This window comes from Felis catus, chromosome B3 (assembly GCF_018350175.1).
Source record: "Felis catus isolate Fca126 chromosome B3, F.catus_Fca126_mat1.0, whole genome shotgun sequence".
NCBI lineage: Eukaryota > Metazoa > Chordata > Mammalia > Carnivora > Felidae > Felis > Felis catus.
In genome coordinates, this window is record NC_058373.1 from 101,667,022 (window position 1) to 101,692,611 (window position 25,590).

The 25,590-nt window shown below is 40.4% G+C and overlaps 1 protein-coding gene across 1 annotated transcript; it reads right to left on the reverse strand.

Moving 5' to 3' along the window:
• Window positions 1–3,799: 3,799 nt before the first annotated feature.
• Window positions 3,800–17,898, reverse strand: CNIH1 (cornichon family AMPA receptor auxiliary protein 1). Its single transcript, XM_003987648.6, has 5 exons — window positions 17,686–17,898; window positions 12,407–12,475; window positions 8,365–8,477; window positions 6,807–6,950; window positions 3,800–4,715 (listed from the first exon to the last, which is right to left on the reverse strand). The coding sequence occupies exons 1-5, from the start codon at window positions 17,764–17,766 to the stop codon at window positions 4,688–4,690; spliced, it is 435 nt and encodes a 144-aa protein (XP_003987697.1). The 5' UTR covers window positions 17,767–17,898; the 3' UTR covers window positions 3,800–4,687.
• Between the last annotated feature and the right edge of the window lie 7,692 nt (window positions 17,899–25,590).

Sequence of the window (25,590 nt, forward strand, 5' to 3'; positions counted from 1 at the left end):
GTCCACTATGCGCATTACTAAAATTAACGTAGAATAAAAAAACCTTCAGTCCCACAGAGCAGTCACTTTATATGGCTGACACTATTTCCCAAAAGCAGTACAGGCAGCAGAGCTGTTTACTCCTTTTAGATATTTAGCTTTAGGACTCTTAATTAATCAAAGTGAAATTGTTCTAAGAAAGCCATTCAACAGATCCAGGAATAGAGCCACATTTTTTTTTCTCTTGGCATCACTCTAAAGTATCAGTTCAGACTCATCTTCCGAGCTATACTGCTGGTACCAAAGACTCGCTGGCTGCTGCTCTGACCACAGATCAGTGATTGGTTTGAGCAAAAGAGTTTAAATAATTTGAGACTAACATTAGGAGTTTCTCCAAAGGATGAATATGCATACTTTGCATACTTTTAGGAACAATGCTAGACAGGTATCAATATTTTTATCTTTCCCCTTTGAATAGAGTTGTTTTAAAATATTTTTGGTGTCAAAATTTGACTTACAATTATACTGTACAACTGATTATTGAGGGATGCACATTTGTGAGTGTTGAATGATATATAAATAAGTAAACTACATGAATACTTTTAAATACATATTATTTAACCGGGGGGGGAGGGTGTGTGGATACGTCACACTGCTGTGACATAGCCACACCTAAAATGAAAGCTCACACTCCTGCAAGGTGTAAGAGATACAAAGAAATCATTATTTGTACCATGGCAAGAATATTCCATGAGCACTGTTCGTAAATATATAATTGGAAGAAAAGAGAAATGTAGCAAGGAAAGTTTTTTCATACTTTTAGAGTATTTCTACATTTCTATTTCCTTTCTATGCATACAGTGGACATATTTTCAAAATATGTTGATTTGGAGAGTAGAGAAGAGCTCTATGAGAGCTATTAGCAAGAGTGGTCCTCAGGCTTAAATATATTGAACAGGCTTAAAACGACACACATACTGCAAACCGCCATGTACTTTGTTGCTTTGTGAAAGACCATTATCTGGGTATCTGAACTTGACTGCTAGGTCAGGGAGTTAATGATGTAATCCAAGAGGCTTCTCAAATTCTTTCGTAATACCCGACACGTGTCAAAAGTCTGGTCATTTCCTATCACTTCCCCTTCCCATGAAAAACAACCCTCAAACTTCAAACAAATTAGCAATTTGTCCAAAGCCTGGGACCCAACTCTCCTCAACCATGGGACAAGAAGTGGGAAATGCCAGTTACAATTGTGAAAATCATCAAACGTCATTACTAAGTTTCTACACCTATACTTCCTTAGTACTAAAGGGACATACTCCATGGTATAATATTATTACTCTAACGAATAACTGCTAAATAGACTACATTTATTACATAACATTTTTAATTCAGGAGAATCTGTAGTACCCACAGCAACAAAGAGTTGTCAGTATAGGTATAAACCACAGCATAGCGGTATTCAACAATGGTTTCTGTAAGGTGGAAAACCCTTTAAAGATAAATCAAACCACATAATAGCAAAAGTAACTGTAACAAAGCAAAAAAAAATTACCTAAGTAAACAGCGGTCACTGCACAGGGAGCAGTTTGGTAAAAGCTGGAAGGGTTACGCCGCCAGGCTAACTAGGCCGCAGCTGGACCTGCAGGAATAACAGAAGGCTAGGACTGCTGAAACAGATAAAATGGGGGGAACACACTGGAGTCTGAGCAAGGACAAGAGCCAGCAGGAGACTGCCTTGTGCAGGGATCTTGTTTCTGCTTTCTCTTCATAAGTAGTCTACTTTCCTAAAACACTGGAAAAGGTAAAGACGGGTAGATATCACGAGAGCTTCCAGGCACTCAATCTTTGCACAGTCTCCATGCCTAGGAACCAACAGCCTACCCCTGAGAAGGGTAAACCTTACTGGCAGTCAAGTCACCTTTGAGGAATCAGCTAAGGACTACAAATCTAATTTTTGAAGCATGAGAAGGTGGCTTCCACAAACTGCAGCCTTAATTAAACCTTGCAGAATTGTGGAGAATAATCAGGAAAACATGATTAAAAGGTTTCTTAATACTTGAAAGTAGCACTTGCTAGGAGACAGCAAGGGCTTGTGAAAAGACTTTGACAGGAATGCCAAGGTAACAGCTCCAGGAAACCTATCTGGACTCGACAAGGTCCCTCATGATCAAAAGTACTTGTGAACCAGAAAGAAAAATGAGGAGTGGGTGCTGACATCATTAGTTGGATTAGAAACTGCTGAAATTCAGAGCATGAATCTTTAGTACCTAGCAACAGGTCAATAAATAATTTTCTGCATGAGCTGACCAACAGTTCACCTCCCTTGAGGTGTCCTTCAGACCATAAAACACAGGCCTTTAAATTTTTTTTTAAATGTTTTTATTTATTTTTGAGAGAGAACAAGCGAGCAAGCAGGGGAGGGGCAGAGAGAAAGAGAGAGAGAGAGAGAGAGAGAGAGAGAGAGAGAGAGAGGACAGAATCTGAAGCAGGCTCCAGGGTCTGAGCTGTCAGCACAGAGCCTGATGCCGGGCTTGAACCCACGAATCATGAGATCATGACCTGAGCCGAAGTCCGACGCTTAACCGCCTGAGCCACCCAGGTGCCCCAAAACACAGGTCTTTAAAGCTTGTCTCGTTATGAAATGGTTTGGTTCTCACTCTTCTGGCTCTACATTCTCTTCTTCCACATACTCACCCTGCTAAGCAATCCCAAAATGTTAACGGCTACTCTCAAAGGTGGAGAATCATTTTTTCGCTAGCAGAGGATTAACCAACCAGCATCTAATTCAAGGCACTCTTAGAGTACAAATTCCACAAACTCATCCATAAACTCCCTTGATTATTAAGTGGAATTTCTAGATACTGGTTTTCTTTCTTTGATCTTTTAAGAAACTTCTGAAAAAAAAAAATGGGGTGCCTGGGTGGCTCAGTTGATTAGGCATCCGACTTCGGCCCAGATCATGATCTCACAGTTTGTGGGTTCGAGCCCCACATCGGGCACTGTGCTGACAGCTTGGAGCCTGGAGCCTGCTTCAGATTCTGTGTCTCCCTCTCTCTCTGCCCCTCCCCTGCTTACATTCTGTCTCTCTGTCTCCCAAAAATAAATATTTAAAAAAAAAGAAACTTCTGAACCACTTACACTATCTTCAATTGCCTTAACTACCTCATTCCAAATAAAAGCACAAGAATTCTTACAAAAACATGCCATAGTTTACCTGCCTTACAAGCAGCAGCAAAAATGAATTTAACGAGTCATTTTTCCTTAAAACCTGCTGTTTCAAAAAGGAAAAACAAAGTTAACACTTCAAATGCCACAATTTTTTAAATTGGTTACAAAAAATGATGATGCTGTGGCATCAATGTTTATGAATCTTGTCAAGTGACAACACAGAGTAATGTGTTTAGCCATTTAAAAACACTCCTTTCTAGGGGCACCTGGGTGGCTCAGTCAGTTGAGCATCCAACTTTCGCTCAGGTCACGATCTCTGTGGTTCTCGAGTTTGAGCCCCAGCATCAGGGTCTGTGCTGACAGCTCGGAGCCTGGAGCCTGCTTCAGATTCTGTGTCTCCCTCTCTCTCTGTCCCCTCCCCAACTCATGCTATGTCTCTGTGTCTCAAAAAATAAATAAATGTTAAAAAAAAAAATTTAAACATTCTTTTTAGATCTGGGCACAGTACTTAAAAAAAAAAAAAAACGCACACACACACAATGTAATACTCTACTAGTTTTTTTAAAAACTGACAGTAATATGTCTTTATTATGGATTAAGCAAGTGTAAGAAATAGCTATTTGTAATCTTTAAAACAATGCACTGAAAATAAGTTAATTTCAGAGTTTTATTGTATTGCACTAAAGGAACAGCAGGACGGTTATACAATGTTCTCTCTCATTCAGTTTTGAAAATCTAAAGTACTTGCAAATTCTTAAGAATACCTTTACCACCAGATTAGAACATTAAGTATAATAATCAATTTCTTAATAAGTAATGTCTTACAAATTAAAACACATTTAAAATAGCTTTAAATGCATTCTTCACAAGTAATTCAGCATATATTTTTATATCATGTTCACTTATGCTTAAGAATTAAAGCAAGTATATTACTCTGATGGAAATAATGGGAAATCTCTCACTCATGCAATATACAGGGATAATATTCAAGTTGAAGGGGAGAAAATCCCACTCTTCTTATTTTGTCAATGTGTCCATATATAATCACATACATGATAAATGAGGAAACCCATGAAGTTTCCCACAAGTCAGATATATATTTTCAGTTCATCAGAAGCACCTGATATCTACAGCTAATTTATAATTAGATGGCACTTCAATAAACCAAAATGAGCCCTACAAGTTCCTATAAACAAAGCTTCCAATGGACTAAGGATAGTCAATAATTAATGCAATCATTCAAGGGATTATGGCTGTTCCTTAAGGAGTGCAAGTTCAAACCTGTCAACACCAGAGGTATCATTTTATATTAATTTATACGTAATTCCATTTAAATTCTTTATCCAAGTATAACATATGAAAACAGTCTTTCCACAAGCAAAAAATGTGGAAACATTTAAAAAATAAGGAGTCATTTTTCAAAGTAACTGATCAGATTCCATAGGCTACTCTTGGAAACAGGATCTTGCTGGATAGAATCCCTTCATTTGGTGGCTTTTTGCATGCACTTACTGGACCAATTCTTCTGTGTGTTGTTCTAAGAGCTCACCAAAACATAGATCATGCTGAAAAGAAGAAAAAGCCTATTAATTCAAACGTTCCTAATAATAAAAACAAAAGCACCAAAAAGTTGAGTCTGCTTTACACAGCCAACTAGTTTATGATATCACACCACCACAGAAAATGAAAAGACCAATGACCAGTTCACGAGACAATCTTAATTTGCATTTATGGACTTTTGCCTAAGGTAGGACTTGGCTCAGTGCTTGTGCTGTGGTTGTCTCCTATTTTCTTTCCAATTTTAGCAAACAGAACAGCACAGCTGAAAGCTTAATAGGGGATCAGAGCTTAGAGAAGCCATCCAAACAGCGCACTGCTCTGGAGTCGTCTAATAATAGCAGTGAGCATCTCGCAAGGGCTCACTTCATGCCAGGCCCTCCACTAGGTCTTTTATGTACATGACCTCGCTGAATCCTCCACGCAGTCCTAGGAGTTGGGTACCATTATCATCCCCATTTTACAGATGGGAATGGTGACTTAAGGAACTTTCCCATCAGAGAAAGGCTCTAGGCAACAGCAAGAGGGTTAAAAAAGAAAAGGGCACAAGTGAGCAAAATAAAAAATAACCCTTTGATTCAGACCAACTCTACCAGAGTAAGGTGGGAAAGGCATGGTTCCAAAGCATGGGTCTCTAACTGGATATACAAAGCAAAGAGGTGAGCAAACTTGACAAACAACTTAAAAGCAGAAATGAAATGACATAGAGCCACCACATGCCCACAAGTGCACATCTCTGATTTTCTCATTTATTCAATCATTCATTTCTTTTCTTTCTTTCAACAAATATGTCTCAAGTACCACTATATGCCAGCACTGTTCCAGTTATTTGTTAAAGAAACTGAAAAAATGAAAACTAACAGGAAATGAAAATGACACATGGCATTTTGCTGTTTAGAACTTATTCACTATCTGTTTCATAAATGAACGTCTGTAGATGCACTAATGGATACTCATTTTCACAGGTATAACCTCTAAAAGCATAACATATCTTTTCCATGAATTTCAGTCTAGCACTTCATTCATCATTTTCCGTAATGGAAACATATAACGTAAAGAGAAACATGAATATAAACCTACCATCTAATACTCAGCAAGTTCTCCAGTAACAAAAAGAAGAGGGAATAAGAAAGCAGCTTAATGAATACAATTCCATCTTACATGGCCAACTTTCTTCCTATTTTGGAAATCAGTTGGAACTGTTCTCTCTGGCTGAATATATATCAATAAAAGATGAGAAAAGTATATTGGTGCAGTTTAAAGAAATACAATCCCACATGTGAGAGTGCCCCTTCCCTCATTTTAATGAGCAGCCATTTTATTCCATCTCCAGTACACCTAGGGCGGTGGTGCTCACCCAGGGCTGACTGCGCCCCGCAGAGGGCATCTGGCACTGTCTGGAGGCATTCTTGGTTTTGATGACTGCAGAAGAGCAGGCGCTACTGGCATCTACTGGGTAGAGGCCAGGGATGTTGCTAAACATCCCACAATGCACAGACAGCCCCCACAACAAAGATTTATCCAGGCCAAAATGTCAACAGTGCCAAGGTCAAGGACTGCTGGCCTAGAGGAATGATGCAGTCCATCATGGCTATAAAGGGAGAGGAGTCGAACGCTGCACCATCACATAGGAAAGACCTGTTTCTTTCATGTTCCCATTCAGATGAGGCAAGCCATAAAATAAAGGGCAGAGCATACAGTTTGTAAAGAATGATAAAAAGTAAAACACCATGGCAAGAGAGATGGTGAAGCCAAGCACAAACATTTTGGCAAACTCACACTTTTTTTTTTGCAATCTTCTCAATGCCATCACTTTGCACAGACAATGAGGATTACTGTGTCAGAAAACTTAGGAAGCAGCACCCCTGACCAAACTTTCTGACTCTGACCGCACACCAGCTGGGTGTCCCGACAAGTACCAGTTTATTCATATTCAATGTGTGTGCATTTGCTGGTGTGCACTGTGCCATTAGCAGTTACCACCATTCAAGATGCTGAGTTATTCTTCAAGTGGATTTTAAGGTGTTAAGACTGTAATGCCTACAAACTTTTTAGGCAGCAAAGTGAAATCATATATTCATTTTCTTTTTTAAACTCACCCGTATAGGTAGTAAAAAAATGCTAGAAGATAAAAAGCCAATTTGCACCAGCCTTCTTTCTGACAATACGCTAAAATGTCTGCATTCATGATGGTTGTAGGGTCATAGAGTCCTGGTCCACTCATCACTGGCCTACTCATATACCTGCAATAAACACAGTCCATTAGCCACTCCAAAAAGGATGGGAAGGAGGGTTTTTCTCCTCAAATAACATTTGTTACAATGAGAGGCAGTCCACACAGGGAAGAGTGCTTTTAGTTCCAGGGTGGAGTTCTTTCCTCTTATCATCTTAATTTTAAAACAAGAGCCCCTAGGGGCGCCTGGGTGGCTCAGTCAATTAAGTATCTGACTCTCGATTTTGGCAGAGGTAATAATCTCATGGTTCATGGGATCAAGCCCTGTGTTGGGCTCTGCACTGGAACCTGCTTGGGATTCTCTCTCTCCCTCTCTCTCTGCCCCTTTACCGCTCGTGTGCGTGCACATGTGCACATTCTCTCTCTCCCCAAATAAATAAACTTTAAAATAAATAAATAAATAAGCTCCTAAATGAGAACAGGACAGTTATTTAGGCCACATCTGGTCTGCCCTATACTTTCATAAATACAAGAAAAAGAACAATAACTATAAAAAATTAAGGTTTTTTTTCTCTTAACTTTTTCTTTTAACGTAATTTTAGACTTACAGAAAAGAACACTTCACCAAGATATTCACATTAACCACACAGCTCCACCCTTCTCTTTTTTGTTCTAGCTCCAAATATGCATGTTTTTCTCAAAAAAAAAAACTATTTCAAACTCAGTCACAGATGTGGTATCACTTTACTCCTAAACACTTTTTCAGTCTATCTCCTAAAATGAAGAGCAATGAGATTTTAACATGCCTATTAAAGAAAAAACAAAAAACCTCTAACTCTATTATGTAGCTTTGACATACCTTAAAAGTTATAAAAAATGAATATATTTTATAGACAACCAAATTTAAAATCATAAAGTAAAAATGGAGAAAGAAGTTAAACACACTGTACATTTTGATTTATACGAAATTCAAAGAAGGGCAAAATTAATTCAAGTTCACAGAGATCACTGCTCTCCTTGGGAGGTGCAGGGGTAACAGACAGGGATAGGGCTTCAGAGTTGCACACATAACTGTATCCAAATTAAACCTCACTTTTTGAAAAACACTTCTAAAGATTAACAAAGTAAGTGCCATAAAAGGTATTTAAACAGATATTTGTTCATCTACTTGATTTTTAAAATAAATGCCAACTGGGGCGCCTGGGTGGCTCAGTCAGTTGAGCACCTGACTTCAGTTCAGGTCATGATCTCGCAGTCAGTGAGGTAGAGCCCCACGTTGGGCTCTATGCTGACAGCTCAGAGCCTGGAGCCTACTTCTCTCTCTACCCCTCCCCCACTCACACTCTGTCTCTTTCTCTATCCGAAATAAACTTAAAATAAATGCCAACTAATTTTCAGTTTTCATTTAGGTGACTAGCATGTAAGATAACCATAGTATAAGTAAAATATAATTAGGAAAAGTATTAGAAATATATCTATATTACCTCCAAATATGGTATGCCAAGAGGGGCATATTGAGACCCAGCGTAAGCCATTCTGCTGCACAAAGAAACATGACACAGAAGAAAGCATGGATGAGGTACTCTGGAAGTACGAGCTGGAAGAAAAATACAAGGCAGTTATCAAAATGCCTTGGCATTAAGTCAAATGCTTTTGGAAAGCAGGTGGCAACCAAGTTCCCATAATGCAAAATCACTGTTTTCTTAGAATCAGGGATGAAAGATGCTGAGTGTTGTTTCCATATTTAAATTTTTACCAAAAGCAGAATTAGAAGCAAACTGACCAGATGATATAGCTCGCGCTAAGAAAATAAATAGAACTTAAAATTCAAATGCTTACAGTAACAGGTTAAATTATACAAAGTTACCACCCAGACTATTCAGTTATTTGCTAATCACTTGGAATACTTCCCACCATTCAACAATAATAAAAATATAAAAATGAGGTATCTGATCGCATGCAACATGATACAAAAAAAAAAAAATCCACAAAAACAAAAGTTCCCTTTAGATTATTTTACACACTAATGTTTTAAAGCTTTTAACAGAAACCAGGAATGCTACATATACAATATTTAGCAAACCACACCACATTACCACAAAAGTCATTTTTCAACGGAAAGCCAAAAAGCCAATAATCTCAGCACAGTCATAGGGGGAAGAACACTAATATACACAGATGCAAACAATGTGCATTCTGCAATGTAGGAGGGAAAAGACAGAGTTCTGAACCATAAAATTGGAAATTTCCCTAGTTCCTGAGCTCTGATTTTACATGGCCTTCCCGTTTCTTTTAAGCCTGCTTTCCAATGAACTACTACAGGCACAGCAGACCAGTAGAAGCTCAGAACTCAAAAACAAAATAATTTGTTTGATTGTAAAGAAAAATTAATTGAAGAGAAATACTTTTTATAAAATAACCAAGAATTCATGCTTTAGTTTTAATTGCCTTTCTCATCCTAAAGATTTCAGCCTAATGACTCTTATTTAAAGTCCCAAACATTTCATTTCAAGTTTCGGCCAAGGACTTCCTATGAGTCACAAATGCAAAGCCAGTTTCTCAGATGTTCACATCGTATCAAGGTAAAATTATATGAATCCTCAACATCAGCAGATCTTTACTGAAAGGAAACCATCGCTGTAGAAACAAATGCAATTGTACTACATATTCAAGCCTGCTTTCTACTACTCCCAAATCACTTTCTTCATTTCAAAGCTGTAAAGCAAAGTTTTTTAATGAATATTTTAAATGAAATCTCAGTAAAACCAACTAATCTATACCACTAACCAGATATTTTCTACAAACTTAATATAATAAACTCTGTGTATGTATACAAACTTGTAAATAACACGAACCATTAAGCCACCATTTAATTAAGATCAAAATTAAACATCTGCAAGAAAACAAGAAAAGATCCACAGGAAATCTTTGAAACACAAAGACTACAACCAGGACAGACCAAGAAAAAGATACACTATATTAGGAGTTCCACTAGAGCTGTTTATAATACTCGTGTAAATTACAGGATTTTTCTTTTCCTTACAATAAGTACTTCAGCTCTTTAAAGCCAAGTGATAGGTAACAATACAAATCATCCAAATTTTCATCCTACAATTCCAAACTGAGATATGGGGAGAAAATGATTTAGAAAGCATGATCTCTACTGCTCTTAACAATATACTTTAGTAAGAGGGATAATAAAGATAATCTGCAACTCTTCCAGTTCTAATATGAAACAATGCCCTACTCCCTTCATCTCAAAAAAATCCAGACACTTTTATTATACATCTCTTACAAAAACCAGCCCACTCCAATCATTCTTTAATGGTGAAATTTCCCGGTAAGTGGCACAAAAATTATTCCATTTAGGAACCAATGTTTACACAAAAACTAGTATCCAGAAAAAAATTCCTCACACAAATATGGCTGAAATGATAATATTTAACATGCAAATCGTAACATTCTCTAGTTAAGGTTCACATTTTAACATAGAATATTTGTCTTCCCCCATACTTTGGCAGAATTGTCAAAACAAACTTTAAATAGGGAAAACTGTCAGATGCACTGCTAGCAAGCCAATTATCGGCACCCTATCCAGAATGCAACTTGTGCTGGTATAAAAACTCCCAATCTATGCCGCATCGGGGTGTCCCAAGCAAGTTATCTTTTTAAGGTGAGAATTTCCTTCCATGAAGAAGAGTCAGAAATCACACGTTCTATGTAAAAATGAAATTAGTCCCTCTTAAATTTACAATAAATTAGGGAAACACCGAAGCTTGAACTTAAAAATGTGGAGGTCTGGGTTCAAATTCTGGTTCTACCTTAGCTGTTTGATCTTGTTAGTAAAGTGCTTCAACCTGGCTAAGCCTCAGCCTATCCTCCTATTCATGAGAATAACAATACACCTACCCTTTAGGACTGTCACAAGCACTGAAAGAAAAATCCCAAGTAGAGATGCTTAGCACAGGGCCTGGTGCCCAGGAAAGCCCTCATCTGATTTCAGCTATTCTCATCCTCATCATTTTTTGGTTATTTGAAGTAATGAGAAGCCAAAGAAGATAGAATATTATTAATAAACTGTCATTAATAAACAAATTTTGGTTTCTTAATTTCTTGGTAACAATTAGTTTCAACAGTGGGTTAAGATATTTTACAGTGAACATTGTTACTTTCCAATGAGAAAGCAGACTCATCTTCTCTTTTGTTTCATAACAGCAGAGAAAGAGCCAGTAAGTTAACACTGTTAATTGTCCCTACATAGTCTTACTGTAGCAGTTCTTTAAAGACAAGCTAGAAATCTATTCCATCACTCATATTTATCTAGGAAACAATGATAAAGTAGCAAACTAACTTTATAGATCTTTCCCCCAAAAAATCCTTCTAGCATGCTAGTGCCTTACAGTTTTATACAACTCAAGTCTACACAAGTTTTCATCTTCATTAACTTTTAAAGATGAATTATTGTATTATTGTATTCTTGAAGACGTACCCACTGCTTTCAAATAACCTTTCAGTTTCTGACCAGTTAGGCAAAATCAAACCTACAGGCTAAAGGTAAAATCTTCCTAAATGAATAAACTAAATGAAGTCAAAAAATATGTATAAAAACCCCTAAGCACAATGGAGCCGATCCGCATTATAACTAAATCCATCAGAGCTCAGAACTTAGTGTAAGACAAGGCTGTTTTAGAAATTGAGAGTGGATATATACCAGAAATAACTATGTAGACATTTGTACATAAATTATTATCCATAAAATTCTGGCAGCATGAGTCCAGAGCCTAAGGACAGAGCTATCCACCTAAAAGGAGTGAAAAATTAATTCCAGAATAGACATAACCAAAAAAAAAAAAAAAAAAAAAGAAAAAAAAAAAGTAGACATGCTCCTGAAGACTCCACTTCCGGGCTACCTCACAGTAAGTCACAACATAAGAATAACCTTACCATCTATTAAAGTCATTGTATGTTAACCAACTTTCAAACACTGAACCAAATAATGTAATATAGAAGTGCCTATGGCTATAACATTTCAGAAATGCATAAGCATTTAACAGCTTTCCCTACTTGGCTGGGCCAGCAAGCAAACATTTGCATAAAGTAAGAAACTTCATGAAATCATAAACCTCAACAGGCATATAAATGAGCACACCGAACAGAACACTTTACAGATACAAATGCCCTAACCCTCCCCATGAAATGAATGTAGCATTAAAACATTAAACTAAAAAGCAGTACACACCTTTAATGCAATTTTGACTCTTTTAATCTTTTTGACCTTTTCAACTGTCTTTGGCCGACAATGTAAAAAGCAGATTGGAAGAATGTTAGTATGACAGCTGACAAGATCACCAGCAGATTAATAATAGAATAGTCAAGCAGGAAAGAGAATATTTTTGTAAATTCTGCCTACTCAAAAAAAGTACAACTATATCATGCTACTGAGAATATTGGCCATTTTTAAATTATATCAAGTTAAAAGCAAAAACAGGTTAAAAATCTACAGAAAAATCCTTTATTATAACTTACAGGATTCAGGGTATTACACTGGTCTATGGGATTCTTGTAATCAGTCTTCAGTTCATCAAATGCTATAATCTAAAATAAAATTAAAATAGTTAGGACCTCTCACTTTATTACAATACAGCAACAAACCTGCCCCATCATCAAATGATAATTAAATTCAGTTAATAAAACAAAAGCAAAAGTAGGGTATACCACATGTACCAATTTACAGTAAATTCACTATGTGCTAATAACCAGAATCAGATTTAAAGAACTGAAAACATGTTTATATTAGTATCATTTAAATGATCTTATACTACTATAATAAATATCTTCAATTTTCAATTTTTCAGTGCCTCTGTTCAACTTATTCTTTCTTCTTGAGATTATTTTTTCCCTCACCCACAACTATTTACCAGAACTCTTCATTATAAAAACCCTCTTCCTATGTTGGCTCCTCTCTGTAGGTTACCCTGACTCCCTTGGGCCAAAATAACTGCATGCCACTCTAATATCCACATAGCACAGGACTTTATAATGCCACCAATATGGCATTTCTCACACTGAAGTATTTATGTACAGGTCTGTGTGCCTCTCAGGGTGAAGTATTTTCCATCATTTGTGCATGCCCTGCTCTGGTCACAGAATTCAGTGGGACACCAGAGATGGGCTCACATGCTTCAGTCCATTCCCCCATTTGTGCTCACATTTCAAAGTCCTACTTCAATTTGGAAATACAAGAAAGAGCCTCAGAATAGAGAGGAACACCAAATGATTTTCAAACTTTGTGGCCAGAATCGCCACATACTGTCGTGCAATTTCTACAAGACAAAAGGCCAGGGCCAGGTGGAAGCTCAAAGCCAGCCCGTGCTCCTGTGGTCATGGGCTCTACACCAGGCTCTGCACTGAGAGCCTGTGTCCAATCAGGAGGGAGGATTCTTCTCATTATTCTGCCCCAACCGGGAGCAGAACTTCTTTGTTCTATTGTACCTAAAGGCATCATATAAGCAAAAGCAGCCCTGTTCAAGGCCACGATAAAAGTGATCAGTTTGACCTCCTTCTGTGTCATATGCATATTCCTACCACTTGCAGGTGGTTTCATTAGGGTCACCAAACTAAAAACTGAAGGGTAACCCAGGTAAGACCAGCTTCTCATGGTGTGATGAGCCAAACAAGTATAAATGCAATAGGGGAGAAAGATCTCATCCACTTATAAAATATATGGCAAGAATGTTTCTGTCTACATCTGGAGAAATGTGGCTATAACATTTAGGGTCACTTAACACATAACTTCAAAATCAAAATGTACTGTAAAATCAATAAGGGCAACATACCACTCAAAATAAGAAGCCAAAAGCACCAAGTTTATGGGGGAGCTGCTTTAGCTGCTGTCACTGGTCATCTAGGGAACAGAGAACCTTTCCTTTGGTGCCCTTCCTCTGGTAGGTTAGGAATAGTATCCTCGTATGTGAGACAGTGTTAACTCAGTATTACCAGTGATCAATGGAGTTCTGTATTTCTAGCTTTCACTATGCTAGTTTATTTCCCTGTTAAAGTTCTTCACTTCATAAAAAGATCTTTTTTTATTTTTTTTTATTTTTTTTTTAATGTTTTTATTTATTTTTGAGACAGAGAGAGACAGAGCATGAGTGGGGAAGGGGCAGAGAGAGAGGGAGACACAGAATCCGAAGCAGGCTCCAGGCTCTGAGCTGTCAGCACAGAGCCTGACGCGGGGCTCGAACTCACAGACTGTAAGATCGTGACCTGAGCTGAAGTCGGACGCTTAACCGACTGCGCCACCCAGGCACCCCAAAAGATCTTTTTTTTAAATGTTCTAAAATTTTACAAAACTCAACAACCTGATCAAATAAAAAATTATAAGTAAAATACGAATAGAAGAAAAATAATTAAAATGTAAACTCCATGACAGCAAAATTTTTTTGCTGTATTCACCGCTATGTCCCTGGTCCTAGCACATACTTAAGTGTTCAGTCAATATTTATTGAATGAAAGGCGGGGGGGGGGGGGGGGGGGGGGGGGGGGGAAGGGGTGGAGAGCCCTAGCTTAAAAAAATACAGAACTCACCAAAAGGCATTTGCCTTTGCTAATAAACCCTACCACATATAAATGCTAAAAATATAAATGTACAATTAGAAGATACTAATTTCTGATTACTTATGGATATTAGTCAAATACCTGACATTTGTTGTGATACATCCCCAGTGCATCTTAATAATAAAGATCAAGATAAGGACTGTCATTGCAAATAAAATTACTTGCCTATAACAAAGATCCAATTTAACAGGAGAGTATAAAACTTACGTTTTAAAACTAACTCCTTTGGACATTTTGTTCAGGTGAGTTCAAGGGATCTTTTAACGAGTACGTTACTGCAATGAGTGCTACAAGCTGGAGTTTTCAAAACTCTTCTGAAAAGATTCTTTTTTTTTTTTTAATTTTTTTTTTTAACGTTTATTTATTTTTGAAACACAGAGAGACAGAGCATGAACGGGGGAGGGTCAGAGGGAGGGAGACACAGAATCTGAAACAGGCTCCAGGCTCTGAGCTGTCAGCACAGAGTCCGACGCGGGGCTCGAACTCACGGACCGTGAGATCATGACCTGAGCCAAAGTCGGACGCTTAACCGACCAAGCCACCCAGGCGCCCCTGAAAAGATTCTTAACCTAGTGGTTTTCATATCTTTTGTTACTGTGTGCCTGGACAAAGACGTTCACAAAATTTCCCCCCAAGTGCAAAAACAAAACAGATATATTCCTAAAGATACCAAACTATGCAATTCAGGATACCTTCAAATTTGATGCCTGTCTTTGGAATGATTTTTGTTCAAACAAATCTATGCTCCCAACTCTACTCCCTACAGAGCATCAATCACGTGAATTAGGACCAAATAAAGAGATGTAACCATCAACTCAAAAAATAACCTCCATTGGGGCGCCTGGGTGGCGCAGTCGGTTAAGCGTCCGACTTCAGCCAGGTCACGATCTCGCAGTCCGGGAGTTCGAGCCCCGCGTCAGGCTCTGGGCTGAAGGCTCGGAGCCTGGAGCCTGTTTCCGATTCTGTGTCTCCCTCTGTCTCTGCCCCTCCCCCGTTCATGCTCTGTCTCTCTCTGTCCCAAAAATAAATAAACGTTGAAAAAAAAAAATTAAAAAAAAAAAATAACCTCCATACAACAGTTAATGTAAACAGGATTCTTTGAATTTCTAACTGAAATTTCCAAATGAGTCTTCTGATACTTAAAACTACCTAAGAAGATAAACTGAAGGTTATGTAGTTAACCTTATGTAGTTAACAGAAAAATTTAAACTATATATTTTGGAATTTTCAATTTGTTCCCAAAGGATGTAGAATACTCTGAACTAAGAAATCCTTAAGGATAAGGCTCTCTGTACCCTGCGGAGTACCAATGAAGTCTTAAAATTTTTTTTTAATTCTGTAACAGGACTTAAAATTACCTAGTTCACCCGGACATATATTCACTTCAAAGCTGAAACTAAATTACCCATTTTTTTAAAAATTCAGTTCAGGTATTCCTTAAGCTAAACACAACCTGTTCAAAATGTAAACGTGGCCATCCACAGTTCTCTTCTCAGAATCCTTACCATCCATCAAGCAGGAAGTGACTTAAATTTACATATACAAACGGAAGGGAATCACACATTTCACGTCCACCAAAGGCTTACTAAAGTGGAGCTAGTTTGCATCTGAAATTATCTTTATTTATTGTTCTTCCATCAAAGAGACTAAAACGCTCTTAATTTATTGGTTCCTACCCACAAGCATTTTGAGGGAGGAATTACTTAACAGCCTACCTAAGTAAGTATTCCCCACTATACAAGCAGTTGGGTTCTAAAATAATTATTAACAGGGGCTCCTGAGTGGCTCAGTCAGTTCGGCTCAGGACATGATCTTGAGGTTGGTGAGTTTGAGCCCCACATCAGGCTCTGTGCTGACAGCCCAGGGCCTGGAGCCTGCTTCGGATTCTGTGTCTCCCTCTCTCTCTGCCCCTGTCCTGTTTGCTTGCTCTCTCTCTCTAAAATAAACAAACATTAAAATTTTTTTAATAAAAAAATAATTATAAACAATCACACTCTTCAGCAAAAGAGAGTAATTTGTGATATCATTCTACTTTTGAGATTTTTTTTTTACAAGACACTGCTATTTAAATCACGCTGCCCGTCTATGTTCCATAAGAAATCCTTGTTATAGGGCTGATGACACAGGACTTAAAATTTACATGGGACTGAACGTGTCCAATCATTCAAATGAAAACTAATATCCTAAAAGGTACTAAAAGGATATGAGGGCAGAAGCAAATATAAGATAAATGTTTTAATGAATGCTGATTTCCAGAAGGCTGCTTCTCATTTTGTGCTAGAGAAACAAGAATCCTTCGAAATCTGTTGTAGAACTGTCAGGGGAAACTTCCTTGTTCCTTACAGGAACCAGTAAAGATGTGCTTCAATCCTGCGGCATGATGTGAGTAAAAAGAAAAAAAAAAAAATGCCCTAGGAAAATTTAAGATTTCTGAGCATTTTCAAAATCAAATTAAAACTAGCTCTACTAAATCCAGCTACCCTGAAAAGAAGGCTGTCTCTTGAGAAACTCTGGCGGTCAAAGTATGATTTAGGGGAAAAGTTCGGAGATGCAGTCAACAAAGTAATCAATCCAATCTGCATCAAAGTTCACAAGGAAACAGAATCTGAAAAAAAAGAAAATCATTCTACTCGAAAAGTACCCAACAAGTGCTGAAACCAGCAATGGAAATTCATCTAAAGTATACTATCTCATTTGGGCCACACTCCTGCGGAAACCCGAAAAGAAAGACAATGTGACTAAATAATAGTAATTTGGCAAACTTCATTCTCGCTAAGCACGCAGCATGCCTCCGTGCGCCCTTCACATCTCCCCGGGATGCGGAGACGCGGAGCCCCGGGCCCGCGGAGAGTCCGCGCCAGCGAAGCGCTGTCCCGCAGGGCCCGGCGGGACCACGGCCGCCCCACCCATCCAGGGAGGAGTAGCTGCGCGCGCGCGGCCTGTTCGGGGACACAGCGGGTGCATCCACGGGTCCACCGCACGCCTCGGCTCCTCCCGGACCTGCAGCCCCCGGCCTGCAGACAAGGGGCGCACGGAGCCCTGGCCGCGCCGCCTGCCCCGCCTTGGCCCCAGCCCCTGGCGTGCGGACGGACCAACGGGGGCCGTCGCCGCCCGGACAGCCGCCGACCCCGGGCGTGAAGAAGCTGCGCCGCCTCTTCGCCCTCCTTCCCCCGGACCCCGCTACTCACGTGCCAGATGGCGAAGAAGATAAGCGCGGCGGTGAGCAGCAGCGCCAGCATGTAGCAGAAGGCCGCGAACGTGAACGCCATGGCCGGGAAGAAGGAGCAGGGAGCGGCGCCGGTGCCAGCGGAGAAAGGCGGCGCAGGGCCCTCTGGGTAAAACCATTCACTTCCCCCGGCCGCAGCCACGACCGCCGCCGCCACCGCCTCTGCCGCTGCCGCCGTGCCCGCCCTCCCTGCGCGCCTGCGCACCAGCCGAGGTGCGCTGGCGCCCTCTGATGGCCGAGGTCTACGACGCACTTACATTGTCCGCGCAACTGATTGTTTTCCTTTTTTTCCCTCGTTTATTCTTTGAACAAATACTCATTGAATGAGTGTCTACTATGTTCCAGGCACTGTGTTTCCCCTTTGAGATGCAAAGGGGGGAAACATACTTGCACCGAAAGAACTTAGTATAGTGCCGGAAAGGAACACTTAAATCATTACAGTATTTATGACCCTGTTAAGGGAAGTCTGCGCTTGTGATGAAAGGTCAGAGAAGGGCATCCATCCCGCTCTGCAGCGTTTAGGGCAGGATTCCTGGAGTAGCTGTTTCTTAAGCTGAGGCTTATGTGATGAGTAGAAGTTGCCCAGGCAAAGAGAAGATAGACCAGTACTCCAAAAAGAGGATTGAGCATGAGCAAAGGTACAGAGATGAAAGAAAGAAGAAAGCTCAGTGTCTTAGGTGAAACCACCAGCAGTTCTTAAATTAGTCGAACCTAGCACAAAACAGTGTTAGAAACTTAGAAAGGGGGTCCGGGAGGGTTCAGATCATAAAAGGACTTCCTTATAAGCTTGGTTTTGTTCTTACGCTGGTTGTGACCCACAAAATTGATTCACCACCCTGCTACCTGATCGGTGCTGATTGAAGTGGAAATCATCCAAGGCTTTTAAGCAAGAGAAGGACATATTTAGATTAGCATTAAAGATCATTCACACTAGCAAATTGTATAGACTGGTTTAGAAGCAGAGTTATCCAGTGCTGTCCAACAAAACTTACTGCAACAGTGGAAATGTTCTTTTTCTGTGCTGTTTGACACAGTAGCCACTGGCCCCATGTGGCTATTAGGCATTTGCAATGTGCCAGTATGATTATGGGATTAAACTTTAAATTTTACTTATTTTAATTAATTAAAATGTAAATAGCCACATGTAGCTAGCAGCTACTGTTTTAGTGCAGGTCTATACCACCAAGATTATGTGGCACCTTTGTGCAAATCACAAGGTCCACCCTAGGGCACAGGAATGCAAGCAGATTTTGTGGTATACAAACTGCCCAACTATGTACCATGATCCTGATTGGAGGAGTGTGAGACAGCAAAGGTCCAGGAAGAAGCTACAAGGCATTGACTAAAGCAGGGAAGGGGGCGAGAGAAAGGAAAGAACAGATTCGATTGTATGGAGAGATAAGCTCAGCAGGACTTGATTGACTGGAAGCAGTGGTGAGGGAAAGGAAGGCCCCAGTAAAGATGTTCAGTACTACAAGCCACAGAAACTTAGCAAAAAAATAAGCACTGGGCAATATTCGTCCAAGAGAATTCACAATCTAATGAGAGGCAGATGCAGTTTCCTGGTGTCAAGGAAAAGTTTTCGGGGAATTATTGAAGCCAGACCATGAGATCCAACCTGGTTTGCATAAATGAATCCCATCTACACTTTGGGAAGTGATGTTTCATCACAATACACCTCCAAGTCCTCCTACCTTTCGGCAACAAGTTATTCTCCAGTTTCACTTGAAATGTATCTTTCCCTTGCCTGGTAACTATGTCTAGCACCTTACTACACAAAATGGAACTGCTCTCCAAGAACCCATCCCTGGTTCTAGAAGGGGCGTCCCACATTTCACCTGAGGAGGTGGAGAGAATTGGCAAGAGAAATCTTGTCTGCCCCTACCCCTATAACTGCTGTTACGGAAACCCCAAATCCCTCCACTTCATCCAAGGGTAGCATTTTGGCTATTTCAATGAAAGTTTATTGAGCACCCATTCTATGTCATACCAATTTGCTCAGGAGCTGGGGGAGTATGAAGCCCTTTCACATTTTACCAGAGCACACAGGTCAACTGTAGACCTGCATTGTCTAGTACAGGAGCCATTTAGTCGTGTGTGGCTATTTAAATTTAAATTGGATAAAATTAAATAAACTAAAATTCAGTTCATCAGCTATATTAGCCATTTTCAAGTGCTCAATAGCCTCATGTGGTTGTTGGCTACTGTACTGGACAATGTAGATATGGAATATTTCCATCACTGCAGAAAGTTCCGTTAGCAATGCTTTAGATATTATTACACAGCTGTAATCAGTTAGAGAATGCATCCATTTTAATGAGGGCAAAGAGCTAATTATATCAACCAACCATAGACAAGGCAGTTGGTGAGGAAAATAATGGGTTTACTTGACGTTTTGGAAAACCATTACAGGCAGTGAGTAATCTATACCATCCTCATTCAATCAATTCTCAGTATTCTTTGGAAGCTGCATTAACCCTTTTACCTCAAGGGAGTAATATTGCAGTACACACTGAATTAAGTTCCTGTGTCTACTTGTATACGTGGATGGAGCTGGATGCTACTGAAAAGAAATATCAATCTTATGTGCCCCCACCTCTCTCCTGCACCCCCCTTTCTCCCACTCAAACTTCCTTTGTTCAACTTGGCTTTCCATCAGTTTACTCCCACTCCCACTGCCCATGTCCCCAACCCAAACAGCTAAGCACAGGTCAGCCACCAGAGAACTAGAAAACAAAACCCAGAAATACAAAGCATGTAGTCTAAGAATGGGACCAAAACAGTTCAGATACACACCTGAAAGAACTTTCTAGCCACCTAGACTAAAGAAAGCCGGTAGTGGGAAGGAGGAAGGGGAGGTGCTGAGCAGTTAGGAGAATGTGAGCTCAAGATATCCGCAAGCATTCACAGGAAGAGGCTCAGCCTTACCATTCTCTGGGGAGCACCTCAGACCCTGAGCTCAGCTTTCTTCACTGATGTCTGTTGAAAACTGCCAAGTGGCAGCAAGTCATATTCATACCATCCATCATCCAAATGGTAGTAACGTTTGCCACTCTGCTCAGCACCCCATCCAGCCCATGCCAGGGAGACGGTCCTCTTTCTCGGGACAAGGAGGCTCATAAACCACACACCCCCTCTCTGGGGAGCAGTAAGTAGGATACTTAAAGACATGGTGGTTTCATAAAAGGGAAAGTTCCTGGACTATCGTGAATTTGCACTCAACCAACGTGAGCTCTCCCATGCATGTGGAATAACAGGTGAACATATCATCCTAGTTACATTTATCACATGGTACCCATGATGCTTTGGGAGGACCTGGGTCCTTGACTTGATTAACGAGGAAAGGATCCTGAGCACAGAAAATCATAGGCCAGCAGTTCCCAATCTGTCAGAAGAGGTTTGCATACTTGAAGGAAAAGCAATTCAACCTGGTGGCTGTGGATAGCACGTGGATCTGGACATCGACATGGAACTTGGAAAGAATAGCTATGGTGCTGGGAAGAATGGGAGGTGTAGCAGACAGTATTGGTGCTCAAAAGCCATGTTCACTTCTTTGCTGATGGCAGAGCTCAGGGTTTGTCAGGGGCTCATAGCCTCCATGCCATGTGCTCAGAGGAGGAGCCCTCCCCAGTCCAAGGTTTTGGGGAAAGACAGCTCCTGTCCCTCCAGAGTGATGTCTGACTCCCAGTTGCCCTCCATATGGAGCAGAGCTGATAACTCTTGGTGTTATTTTCTGTTCATTATACACATTTCTAAAACTGAGTTGCAGCTGTGTGCAAATAGAGAGCATGGGCTCCAGCAGGATGTGGCTTCTCAGTATCAGGTGGCTCTGTCATCCACCTTACCCTTTGCTCTGTTACACAACCATTATGAGAAAAATCAGTGTACAGAAATGACTCACTCAGCAATTTCATGTGTGCAAAGTATGTTCTTTATTGTTATTGTTCTTTTCTTATGTGTCTTTTTTTTTCCACAAAAATCACACAAAGGTACAATCTAAAGATGGTGAAAAACAAAGATTTTAGGTGTATAAGGACTTTCAATACATGCATACATCCATGTAATAACCACCCCCAAACAAGATACAGAACCTTGCCACCACCCCACATAATTCCCTCATGACCTGCCGCCAGGCAACACTGTTCTGCTTTCCAGTACCATAGATTCGTTTTATCTGTTCTTGAATTTTATTAAATGGAATCCTATGCATTCTTTGTGTCTGCTTTTTTTGGCTCAGGATAATGTTTTGGGGCTTTTCTCTTTGAGATTCTTCCACATTGCTGCATGCATTAGTAACTCATTCATTTTTTAAAACTTTATTAAAGTATGATTTACAAAAAATAAAATGTACCCATTTTAAGTGCACAATGAACTTAGACAAAATGATATACTCAGATAACCACCTATAATCAGTATGTTCAACATTTACAGCACCCCCCCCCCAAAAAATCCACTGTACCCCTTTCCAGCCCCCAGCCCAAGGCCATCACCAAACCAGCTGTCATTACAGAGTAGATTTATCTTTTCCATGGGATCATTGGAGTTATACAGTATGTATTCTTATGTCTGGATTTTTTCAGCATGTCTCAGAGATTCATCCATGTTGTTGCTGTTGTTGTTGTATTAGTTCATTCCTTTTTATTGCTCTGTAATATTCCATCACATGAATGCATCATAATCTGTTTCCCATTCTCCTATTGATGGATGTCTGGGTTATTTCCAGTCTGGGGCTATTATGGATAAATCTGCCATATATATATCCTTATGCAAGTCTTTTTTTGTGAATATATATTTTCATTTCTTTTAGGTAATTATTTAAGAGTGAAGTTTCTGGGTCATAGAGAGGGTACCATGTTCTTTTGTCGTTGTTGTTGTTCTTTATTGTTTTTAAATCATTTTACTCTGACTCCATTTCCCCTTCCTTTTAGAATCTGACTCTTGATTTCCGCTCAGGTCATGATCCCAAAGTCGTGGGATAGAGCCCCATGTCAGGCTCCGTGCTGAGCGTGGAGCCTGCTTGGGATTCTCTCTCCCTCTCCCTCTGCCCCACTCTCTGAAATGAAGAAGAAGAAGAAGATGAAGAAGACGAAGAAGAAGACAAAGAAGAAGATGAAGAAGAGGAAGGGAAAGGGGAAAGGGAAGGAGGAGGAGAAGGAGGAGGAGGAGGAGGAGGAGGAAGAGGAGGAAGGGAAGGAGAAGAAGAAGGGTTGTCAAGGTTGGAAACTCTGGTCCCTCCAGGCACCCTAGGATCACCCTCTTTACTATGTCACCACCTCCCCAGAGCCCACAGAGCAGGGCACAGGGGTCCATTGCCTGCAAGACCCATGGACCTCTGATCCCTTTCCAATTTAGGAGTCTAACCACTATCTCTTCATTTCCTCCCAGACCCCACAAGCCTTCATTCATCACCCTACCCCTCTGGGACACCCAGCTGAGTCTCCTCAATGCAGTTAGAATTTTCACAAAAGGCAAGGAGAACTGTTGACTTCAAATGATTTCTTCTTTCTGTCCTGCCTGCAAAAATCCTCAAGCAAGGAAGCCTAAAAGGCCTAGCCACCTTCACAGTGTGGGGAAAAAAGGGAATACAAAAGAAAAACACCAACAATTATTTCAAGAAATTATTAAGCCACCTTTTGAGCACCAGGGGGTGCCTTACATTCTCTATGATAGCTTTGCATGTTTGATTACCTGAGACTATAATCTGAACGTCCTCTGTACTTCATCCTCCCCCTTATTGGAGATTCTGCCAATTTGATCTGTGAGTTATTCAGGCTCACTGGAGTTACAAGGAACAGAGTCGTGCTCGCTCAAGTTGCATGGGTTTATGGAAGTTTATTCTAAGAATGGACCGTGAAGTAGAGGAGCTAGGTACTGAGGAGGCAGCCTCCTGGGCAATGCTGTGTCTCACCAGGACGATATCCCCAAGCAGACCATACAGATTCTTTGTCTTGCTGGGAGTTTAAACGTGACACTCAGCCACAGAGGGCAAGGCCACTTTCCCACTAAAGGGAAAGCAGTAAACAGAACCCAGGAGTACGTGGGATCTCAAAGTAAGGCAAAACCATAAATAACACAAGTTATGAGTAGACCAAAACCATGTCTAAGCAGAAGTAAAGTAACCTCTCCCTCCCACAGGCACTGCTTCTTTTCCTAAACAAGAATGGGGAAAGTATTCAAACTCTATAATAGTCAACAGTCCAAATGTTCACTGCTTGGTTGGTACTTGTTTCTACTGTTACCGATACTACCTCCTAGGCCAACCTCATTCGTCGTGAAACATCACAGAACCTGACGCTGGGAGTCTAGGAATGCCACTGGCTTGGAAAACATGGTGGGGGGGGAGCCACCCTTTGCAGATATGACATAGTAAACCTTGGTGCCTGGAGGTGCTATTCAGCTAGCACTGAGCGCCAGTCCCAAAGGCTTCTTCTACATGTGGTAACTGAGCCAGATAATGAGTGCCGGGGTATGTTTTTTTCATTTGTTAATCTTTGAATTTTATACTCTTTCACGGTTAATCTTTTAATTGTACACTTTAAAAATCTTTATGCATTTTTGCATTTTATAATTTTTTTAAGTAAAAAGTTCATAATTATTTTAATGTTTATTTTTGAGACAGCAAGTGGGGGAGGGGCAAAGAGAGAAAAGGAAAGAGGATCTGATGTGGGGCTCAAACTCACAAACTGTGAAATCATGACCTGAGCTGAAGTCTGACACTCAACTGACTGAACCACCCAGGGGCCCCAAAAGTTCAAATTTTTTAATTTTTTAATGTTTTATTCATATCTGAGAAAGAGAGAGAGAGAGAGAGAGAAAGCACAAGAGGCAGAGAGGCAGAGAGAGAGAGGGAAACAATATGAAGCAGGCTCCAGGCTCTGAGCTGTCAACACAGAACCCAATGCCAGGCTCAAACTCACGAGTAGTGAGATCATGACCTGAGCTGAAGCCGGTTGCTTAACCGACTGAGCCACCCAAGCACCCCAAAATATCATAATTTTTAAAAAACCTATTTCCCGCCAGTTCTATTGGAGTAGCTCCATTCTGTTTCTCACAGAAGGTTGCAGGCTAGTAGAACAGTAATGAAGTTCCACTTATGACCTCCAACATTACACGGAGTCTCACCTTCGGAAGCCTGAGGCACATGCCAGCCCTGCCCTCCCTACAATGTCCTGGGCTGTTTGGACTAGTGTGGGCAGGGCTGAAGGAAACTAATGAGGGAAGGGGCAGGACACTGGGGCTTGGTGGCCAGGAGCCACTACCACCCCCAGGCCTAATGGGTTGTAAAGGGAACTTAATCTGAATTTGTAATGTGAGAGTGGCTATGAGGCAGGAAGGGGCAAACATGGGCCATGGGTATAGGAAATTCAGATTGGTTTTGAGCAAGCCAAAGCTGTGAAATGGAGAAGAGATTAGCAGAGTCAATGGCCAGGTGGTTCAACCGCAGGACCAATGGGACTAGAAAGGGAGGTACTTTATTACCCTAATGGCAGAAGATCAACAAACTTCTGCATTTGAAGTGAAAACCAGAAAACTTGGTCTGTGTAGCTGAAGCTAGGTGCTTCCATTTCCCCAGGCCATATTCCAATTTCAGTCAAGCTCAGTTGTACAGCCATCCCTAGGTCAAGCTCTTCACTACCATGAGTAACCTCACAATTAATCTCACGACCAGAGATGGATTAAACTGAATACCCGGAAATTTCAACAAGGAATGTGTGCTACCAATATGAGAAAGACTATACCACCTCACTGAGAAATATAAAAGACATAGCTAAAAGATTTTCCTTAACTGAAGTTTTAAAAGATGTCATTTTTTTCCCAAATTAATTTATATTACCACGATTGTAATCAACATCCCAAGGAGATTTGG

Coding starts and splice junctions, on each gene's coding strand:
- CNIH1 (XM_003987648.6), bottom strand. CDS start 17,766: ATGGCGTTCACGTTCGCGGCCTTCTGCTACATGCTGGCGCTGCTGCTC. Junction 12,476..17,685: donor TCTTCTTCGCCATCTGGCAC/GTGAGTAGCGGG, acceptor ATTTTATTTTAG/ATTATAGCATTTGATGAACT. Junction 4,716..6,806: donor TTTTTTTACTACCTATACGG/GTGAGTTTAAAA, acceptor TCTTCTTTTCAG/CATGATCTATGTTTTGGTGA.